The sequence below is a fragment of the Ruditapes philippinarum genome, unplaced genomic scaffold, assembly GCF_026571515.1.
Source record: "Ruditapes philippinarum isolate M1 unplaced genomic scaffold, ASM2657151v2 ctg231_1_1_1_1, whole genome shotgun sequence".
Classification (NCBI taxonomy): domain Eukaryota; kingdom Metazoa; phylum Mollusca; class Bivalvia; order Venerida; family Veneridae; genus Ruditapes; species Ruditapes philippinarum.
Window position 1 is genome coordinate 133,750 of NW_026863152.1, and position 9,966 is coordinate 143,715.

General features: G+C 32.0%; 1 protein-coding gene across 2 annotated transcripts; it reads left to right on the top strand.

The window, feature by feature from the left end:
* The first annotated feature begins 291 nt into the window (after positions 1 to 291).
* On the top strand, positions 292 to 3,510 carry LOC132721281 (transcription factor Sox-2-like). 2 transcript variants are annotated; one of them, XM_060705561.1, is made up of 2 exons: positions 292 to 1,040; positions 1,735 to 3,510. In XM_060705561.1, the coding sequence occupies exons 1-2, from the start codon at positions 636 to 638 to the stop codon at positions 2,344 to 2,346; spliced, it is 1,017 nt and encodes a 338-aa protein (XP_060561544.1). In that variant the 5' UTR covers positions 292 to 635; the 3' UTR covers positions 2,347 to 3,510. The 2 variants fall into 2 exon arrangements, with proteins under 2 accessions (XP_060561544.1, XP_060561545.1); XM_060705562.1 differs by having other exon boundaries at positions 293 to 1,031.
* The last annotated feature ends 6,456 nt before the right edge of the window (positions 3,511 to 9,966 follow it).

The following is a 9,966-nucleotide window of genomic DNA, read 5'->3' on the forward strand; positions in this document are numbered from 1 at the left end:
GTTCCCTATTTTTTCATTAGTGAACCAATCAAAGTACTCAAAATGTCAACGGTTCTATGTGTCATAATATTCACTCATTTCATCTAATTCTACGTAAAATTGTTTCCCAGGTATAATTCTGTTCATTTCATCTCACCTGTGTAAAACTTCGTGACACCCGTAACTCCGCCCACTTCGCTGATCACGCCTTATCGCCTATACCCCGTTTACCAATCGCTCAGCACAATGGCATGAATTTCTCAAGAATCCCGTTTTCTGATTGGCTGAAATAATATCATTTATGGTAGCTGATCAATACTATTAGGACACTAAAGAGAATAAACCGTTGAACAAGCACTGTTTTACAAGAGAGCGACATTTTATATAGAAGTTATTGTAAAGCGGGAAAGATAATCTTTATTATTTACAATTGGATTTTATACAGAAGTTTCAATGCACATTGTCATTCGAACATTGGTGCATTCATTGTGTTTAAAACTGTGAATTTTGATTTTATACTTTGTGAAAAGACATTTAAAACAACAGGGAACAATTTGAAAAAAAACAATATCGGGTGTTTTTGAAAACGTGAAAGTTTTCAAAGTTTATTTTTTTCGCGTAGTTCACGTCAAACCGCAACAATTGAGTATACGGATATGAGCACGGAGATGTCCCTGAAGGGGCAGGCTCCGCCACAGACACAGCTACCAGCCAGTCACCACCCGGGTATGAACGGCCCGTCCCCAGGGCTCAATAATAATGAAGATCATATCTCTGAACACCATCAGTCACCAAATGGACAAAATGGCTCCCAGGGTGCTGGTGGCCCCGGGGCTAAAAACGCACAGGCAGCAAATGACAGAGTTAAACGCCCAATGAATGCATTTATGGTGTGGTCAAGGGGACAGCGGCGAAAGATGGCTCAAGAAAATCCAAAGATGCACAATTCTGAAATTAGCAAAAGACTTGGCGCAGAATGGAAACTTCTGTCCGAGACGGAAAAACGCCCTTTCATAGATGAGGCGAAGCGACTGCGGGCAATTCACATGAAGGTAATTGCGGTAAGAGTTTAAAATATTTTGCACCCCACCCATAGCTTACTGTAGCCACACAAATTATATATTCGTAGAAATTTTTTATTTACATAAAATTGTATTATGTATTTTGTTTGATGTACCATTTAATATCTAAACGCTTTCTCTCTTAATTTTATTATACAAAAAAATCAACTTTTGTACAGCAAACTATTACATTAAAGAGAATTGTTAGACGACTAATAATTTAATTTGAATTAGAACCGTTTGATATTATTCATTGGGTTCTTTTCTCATATATATATATGGTGGGGATGCAAAATACAAACTCTGCACATTTATTTTACATCTTTTTATTTATTGTTTTCGAATTTTGCATGCATGATCGTTGTCACGTCTTTATAAAATGTCAGCCTTTTGTAGCATATTTTATTTTCATGTAATATTTCTTATCAATATTTGTTTCATGTAAATACCATTTTAAAAATTAAATACACTGTGTCGATGTGTCTGCATGTATCTTAATGTTTTTGTTAAAAGCTATTTTGCTCCCCAAACCCATGATTTTTTTTTCCCGAAGAGACTGCATTAGATTAATTAATGTTTTAATGTGTCTTAATTAGTGTTTTAACTATTAGCGAAATGATTGAACAGTCTTTCTCCCTAAGCATCGATATTGGTGATTGCCATAATCAAAACCGTTTGATGTTCTGTTTTACAGGAACACCCCGATTACAAGTACCGTCCACGACGAAAAACTAAAACGTTAATGAAGAAGGATAAATATGCCTTGCCGGGTATGCCCCCGGGGGCTGGAGGAATGGGTATGGGACAGGTGGGAAGAGACGCAACAGGAATGTACATGAATGGATACATGCCAAACGGATACCCGATGATGACTGATCCAAATGCCTATCAACAAATGCAGCACATGGGCGCGTTCCAGGGAGGTTATGGACAATATTTACCTGCTCAAAGCATGCAGGTAGGACAGGGTACAACCTCCGCCTCTTATATGAATGGTGGCTCAAGTTATACAATGTCAATGGCTCCTTATGGCATGCCACCCCAGTCTCATGTTATAAAACGTGAATCGAACACACCCCAAGGACACTCAAGTGTGGGCGCACCACAAGGCGTCTCAGGGCGACCTAATGGTGTAGCCCCTGGGGACTTACGTGAAATGATCAGTATGTATTTACCCCCGGGCTCAGACCCCAATGACCCAAGTGCTCAACAAAGACTACAGCAACAAATGCAGGCAATGGGACATTATCCAGTACCGTCCAGTGAATCCATGAACTCAAACACCGTACCGCTAACTCATATGTAAAACTCTTTAATACTTCATAGAAAACAATCAGTATTTATATCTTAAAACGTGAATTTGTGTGCGTACTTGTTAATTTGGAAATGGTGTTTTAAATGTGAAAAAAAATCGCCTATACTTAGATGTGTTTTAATTTCTAAATGTTCTTAAATTACTTCTAAATAGTGAAATGAGATGCTGAAGACGCGATTAATGGTGAAATGGACACCAGTTCTCAGTGTTGATGGAAGTCTTTATTTTTTTGCAAATTGTCCCGAAAACTTGAGTTTTATTTGACATGTATATATATGTGTACTGACATAAAAGTTTACACGTTTCACTACGCCGGTTAATATTTGAAACATGAAGAATGAGTGTTCAAATTAAACATTTTCTCATGCGTTCAACTCCATGACACATTATCAGTAAAACTTCGCTTTCATCCCCCGATATTCATATATTAAATAATATTGAAAATTACTACATATATAATGTTGCCCTCGGGTGTTTTTACAAGGGTAAACGATTGTTTATGTACACTTAACATGTTAGAATTCAATTAAATCTAGAGTACTATAAAATTACTTTCCAATATCGGAGTAATTCCATTGTTTTTATATAGAATTTAGCCTTAGGGAAAATGTTTAAAAATTTGTATCTTGTCCGATCGGTGAAGAATTAAGAAAAATTCTCAATTTGTTATAATTTCAAGTTTTTATTTTCAAGTACATAAAAGTTTTTGTTTTTTCTTTTTGTTTTAAATTTAAAGAATTAATCCTAAATTAAGGTTTAGAAAAAATGTGTTCATTAATTTTCAAATCTCGAAGAATAAGGGGTAAACTGTGTATATAATTATAGTATATAAATTGTGCTGGACTTGGTGCCCTTCTTTTCAAGGCTCAAAACCCTATATCACTTACTTTCTTGTCACTTTGTAATTATAGATATATATGTATATTGTGTTTCAATTTTTATTCGAATTTATTATTTGTTTCAAAACTCTTTTCACAACAGTGATGTTTTGAATAGTCACACTACAAGAAATATAGAGGAGAAATCTCTAGTTGCTACAGACATTTATTATTTATATTATATATTGTTGAGAATACTGTCTTAGATGTATATATTATACATTATAAAAAAAGTTCTTTTTACAAGAAAAAAATAAATGTCATTGAAATAATTTTATATTGTTTTCCATTCGTTATTTGTGTTTTATATATAGAGAGTAATTCTTAGATAAATAAGTTGTGCTACATAAAATTCAATACTCATACAAAATACGCTGGACCAAAAAAAATCTTTAATTTTGTGGGGGGAAAAAAGGTATTTCTAACTTGAATACCAGCTCTTTATTATTTAAATTTGTATGGATATGTAAATGTTTTTTTCTTCTTTAAAAACTGAATTGACAGAAACAATTCTCGATACTCGAGTGTCAATATGTGACATTGATTGATAAATGGCATGTTTTGTCTTCAAACGAGCGGTGCTTTTTTTTAAAATCCTGGCGACATTTTTCACACATGCAGTATAATACTTTAGTGGTTCACACATAGTCTTTAATGCAATCATCGCCTTTTGAATGGCAAATTCTCGATAATTAACAGGTACAATGCATGTTGCAACGTGTGATAATTACATAAAGTAGTTAAAACAACGCACCGCCTATTATATGTTATAAAGCAGACGACAATTGTCTTTAGATATATTCGGCCAATTTCCGGTCATTTTATCTGTATGTGCAAGTCACTAGGATTTAAGAAAATCGGTTAAATCCGAAGATTTAATTTACACCGTATTAAAACAAATACGGGGATTGAGTCTTACTTCATTAAATCAAATGATGAAAACTGGTATAAAAGTGGAAATCCATATGTTGTTTATCGAAATACGAAAATGATTTCAGAAAAGGCCTTACCAGAAAACGTGTTCCCATTATAATGAAATTATGTCTGTTAAATAATAACAATAAAAAACAAAGTACACGCAAATCGAGTGTTTTAAGATTTAAAAAAATATGCATTGTTGAAAATTTTACACCAACACAATATTCTTTATTCTTTTTTTGTCTGTTTTATGTTAAATTTTAACATAAAGTTCACCTACCCGTGAAATGTACACGAATAACTACGGCCCACATAGCGTATCGCTTAGCTCATAAAATATCGCGAAATTTAATATTTCATGAAAAAAAAAATCCTGTGTCACAAGGTATTTTGTGAAAAGCAGAATGTGAAATACACGTTTTGGTGAATAATGTCGTCTGCATCAAGTTATGAGGCTGCAAGTTTCATGTAATGTCTTTAAATTGTCATGCCCTGATGAGAAAAGATTTTAAGGTCGTGGGTATAATTTCTATTGCAAAGCCACTAGAAACAACAACAAAAAAAATCGTTTTATGTTTTACTTCTCTGGAATCGAATCTTCGATTATTTAGAAAAAAAGTTATCTTAATTATAAATTAAGATAAATAAATAGGCGATGTGATGCCTTAAAATTATTGAAATCTTGTATAGTATCACTGAGTATTTTCTAAAGAAACTATAATGGTTTGTTGAAGAGTATTTGATTGGAAGCGAATGGAAGAGAAACTATTGGATGGTGCCAGGCGAAGGCGGCGTGTAGTGTGATAGAATTAATGCTATTAGACTTTCTACGAAAAATAATCCCCTCCTATCTTTATATGTATATACTTTTTGCTCACCAATAAAGTTATCAATTTTGATACAGAATAAAATAAAACTATTATTTCAGTATTAAATTATTATTTTGGAGTTATACCTCCTCACTACAATCGTGTAAATAAACCAATAATATCAATCAATAATGACTAGTTCACAACATTTTTTTCTTTGGTCAAATATATTTACCAAGATGGAATAATAATTACTTTAACTTTTTATGTGAGGCGAAAGTATCGTTAATTCGCGAAATGGTCAGTCAGACTTTTCCCGTTACTGTTTGATATGAAAACCTTATGTTTACCAAACATAGAAAAATACATATCTTCAAACACGTGTTCTTCAACAGCATGTAAACATGCAGAAATTAATTTTAGTCTATAAAAATTCCTACCCAATGAGTGTTTAAAATAAAACGGTCCGCTGTGGATTATTAATAAGTATATAATCTCAGAAAATCTGAGGTAATCCCGACAAACACTGGGTAAATCACATTAAAACTATCTAAATCTTACCTTATCGCCTGTAGTAAAGTCCCTGTGCCGGGATTGTTTTAAGGTTATTAAATTTCACGACAGTGAAAGTAAAGAGTGTAGCTTTAACAAGAAGTTAGGACATTTTGTTGAGACAGGGTTACCACAAAATAGCAAGGGGACAGCATGGTCACTAGGGGCTGCCCCGCGACTAGCCCGATGCCATCTTTATAACCAACCGCAAGGGGATTGAACATTTTGAATTGTGTTTTTTCGTTTTGACTTTGTAAATGATTAACACCACCTGAGTGTTCAAAATTTATTTTTTCATACCCTGAAATGATATATAGAATTGTTCCTCTATTACGAGTCACTGTTGAGTCAAAATGTATGCAAGTACATCATCGTGCAATTTGAAATTTAAATAATTGTAAGTAACGATTAAAAGTAGTCCATGGAAACGTGTGATCAGGGCTTATATAATGGCGGGTGAAAAACAAAACACTTGTTAAGCCTGAATGTTGATTTTTTTAGATTTATTCTTAAACTTTTTTTCACGAGCGTCTCTAGGTAGATTTAAAGGGGTTACATGGTAGGTCAATTTGTAATTGTTGCTAACATATATAAACATACTTCTTCCATGATTCATACTTCTTCACAACCTTCTCAGGTTTTGTTTTAACACTACTTTTTTTCCTTGTGTGATCCACACGCAAACCGCCGTAGCCTAACGTCTGTTTGTTCGGGGCTTATTTAGAAAATTGTCCCTCAACTCTGGTAATATGATAGCAGAAAAATCAGTGTTAGTATTTGTCTAATGTCAGCATTGACCTCCAACTTGCCATATTTAACGTTCTTAAGACATTAAGGTAGAAAATTGTCCATGATTATAACTAGTTTAAATCTCAGGTGCAATTTTTATACTGAAATCATAGCGGTCATGTACTAACAACTGGTTAAATAATAATTGCTCTTGAAAGCGTATAGGGAAAAAAACTGAACACGGGGACATTATTGCTTCTTGCTATTCCTCTCTGATATTTTTCAATCATCTGTTATGTTTTATGATATTAACACGCATGTTTTTCCACATGAACATTTTTATACTAATTATTTCCGGAAAATCGTTAAGATAGTGCTTTGTTGACATTTTACAGTGACAAATTCTGGGCTTGAAGTAAAAAAAATTATTTCTTGTGGTCATCGCCAAGGTTTGCTTGTAAAAATGGGCAGGTTATGTAACACTTACCGCCACACATTCCTTTAATTAATGAAATGTTCAAATGTTCCCATCGAATGTCTTAAAACACCTGTGCTTAAACTGAAGTGGCGAAAATTTAGCGAACTAATCCCTAGACCAAATATGCGTACGGCAGAGTAAATAAAATAACATTGCCGTTCGCCTTAACTGAACGTGCAGTCAAATATATTAATGCGATCTTCGGGGCAACCGCAAGGGGGCGCTACGCAGTAGATAACTGGGTAGCTTTTACGTCGCTTGCGGGGATTTAGCACGACCGCCTTGAGGCTAGGCCTTCAAATTAAAAGATAAATGGTAGGACGTTTAAACATATATCAAATTCATTCCAAGTTGAAGGAAAATTCACCGATAAACTTGTTATTTTGGCTGAAATATTTAAAATTATCATTTAATTTATGTGTTTCTTTTAAGTGCGAGTCCTAAATTGCCGGCGTTTTTTGTCTCTTATTTTTATCAGAAAATACACACTTGTCAAATGTGAACTCGAATTCGTAACTGCATAAATATAGTTGGGATTTCTAAAATTCATAGGACTAACAATGTGTGATGCGTAGCTTTTCTTAAAGTAACTATTTTATTTATGCTTTTTTCTTCACATTTTTGAACTTAGGAAAGGAAATGTCACAGTTTCACAGAAATGAAGTTAAAATAAATACAGGAATAAAATTAATAAATTTAATCAGATATTATTAAAGCCTTTTTTCTAAAGCAATTCCAAGTTTTCTATAGAAGTATTACTAATGAAAATCAGGGGAGAAAAATTAAATTTTGTATAACTTTATAGTTAACTTCATTGTCTGAAACATTGTAGCTTGGTTAATATTGTATTCAAGTCGAACAAAAGGATAGATATAAATGTATACATAAATACGAAGGCACAGCTGTAGGAGAATATTTAATGTTCATTTTATATACACACAATTAATATCATAATTCTACTATGTCATTTAAAATTTTGATACACGGTTTTGTCCAAAAAATCAACGACCAAATCCCGAAACGAGTCGCGGAAATAGAAATAACGGTTGCAAAATAAGTTGACAACAGTTATCATTAAAATATTAAATTTACAGGAAAAATATTGAAATGCAACTAAAAAAACCCATACAAATTTGACATTATAATTCAATTTTGGTTTAATCTAATTTTTATAATGTCTAACAGTGCTGAACCTGATGTTCTTAACTTAGACTCTGCTTTTTGTGTCCCTTTTTACAATTATGATATACCAAAAAAGACAGAAGACAACAGAACTTTTATTTCTGATTTGTACAGAGTACATCATCATATACATTATAATATTCAAGTAACATGTACACTTCAGTGCAATCAATATAAAGAAATCAATAATATAAATAATATAAAGAAACTAATTATTGTAATGAAACTTAAGTTATTTGTTATTAAGCCTCCGTTAAGTGAGGATTAGCATATTTAAGAAGAAAAATCAATATCAAAACTAAATTTTAATCTATCATTAAACATTATTTAATAAACTAAATTTTAAAATATCATTGAACATTATTAAATGCTGTAGTTCTAATAGCCATAGCATTTTTGTAATAAAATGCTAGTTTAAATAGCTCATTTCTATTATTTCTTTGCAGCAATGCAATAAAGTACATACATGTGTTAACAAAATAATACCTTTTATACCCCCTCTTCCTACAAATGCAGTAAGTTCTGTAAATGAAACGTTTTACAAAGCATTGTTAATAAAATGTAATATAACTTTTATGCCAATGAATTGATGAGGATGTTGTAGTTGAATAAAAAGAGACAATTTTGTTCCAAAATTTTATTGTTCTCTCAAAACATGTAAGTGTATGAGGTTCCTACTCCAAACGTATAGTTTATTATTGGTAATTCATTATTTAAATAAAAAATAATTTAATAAAACCTAAGAAAAAATATTAAATACTGTTAAAACTATGTATGAGATAGATTTCTTAAATTAAAAGACAAATTAATCTCAATCATTATTGATTTCACCATAAGCAATTCATACACATACATATATATGAGGTAAATAACAATTTATAGATATATACTAAGAAACTAAGATAGTATTATATATTTTATTTTCCATTTTTTCTTTCAAACCTCAGACTGAAGGGACTAAAGCATAGATATATTTTTGATACAAATCAATAAATAAAGTTTGGAAAATAAAATTGAAATGATATGAAATAAATAAAAAAAATGATAAAAATAATAAAATAATTATAGAAAAAAACATAAATAACACAATTGCATTACATGGTGCGCTCAACCGATGATAAATTTGGACAGCTAGTTTAATTTCTAACTTTGTTTACTTGAATTTGATAAATTTGCAACTTTGTAACTGTAACTTCTTTCAACCTTGTTTTGTTGGATTCGCAACTCCGTATTATTGGAAATCCAACCAATGTTTTGTTGAATCTCTATGTTTTATTAAATATGTTTCGTAAATAAGCTATAGAATTAAGTGCAACGCTACAGTGGTGTTTGTTCTTCAAACGCATGCGCAATATATTTAAGCGGGTTTTTTATTGTTGTTTTTCAATATTAGCTTCAATGTTTCTTTGAATTGAGTATTATTCCGTGACTGAGCTACGACATGGTAGCAATTTGTTAGTGATTTGTTAAGAGATAGTTATCCGGGTAATTAAACGTATCTAGGCGGTATTGTTTTAATGAAGCTGACAGGTGATTGTGGAGAATAGAGAGATATATATCTCCACCCGTCAATAAATCGCTTACAGGGATAACGCGACACTAAATTAAAAATGTCTTGTCAATATTATGCCTGTGTTTTTCTCACGAGAGACACCGTATGATACAGAACTAGCATGCAATGCTAGAAATTGTTCTTTTCCTTTATATTTTATGATTTTTTTATTGGAGTGACCTTGACCTTAAAGTCATGGGAAGAGTGTGATTCAAACTGATCAGGCGGTTCGAGCCCTTCCCCATCCACACACCACCACCTGCCCCAAATTTTATGTTCAAATGTGAATTTGGACAAAAATAAATATGATTATTCAATACAATTCACACAATCAATTATTATCAATTTAACAAATGCCCTATTGATATCTGTATTAGAAACGACTTGTTGCTTTAAAATTGTACTTTTATTTTTTAATTATTGTGTTAATAAGTGTAAAAATGTATCACATTTTCTTTGTTTTTATTCTTTCACATATGTCATTAGTGACCGTGGTTTTCAAAGAAGGTGAAC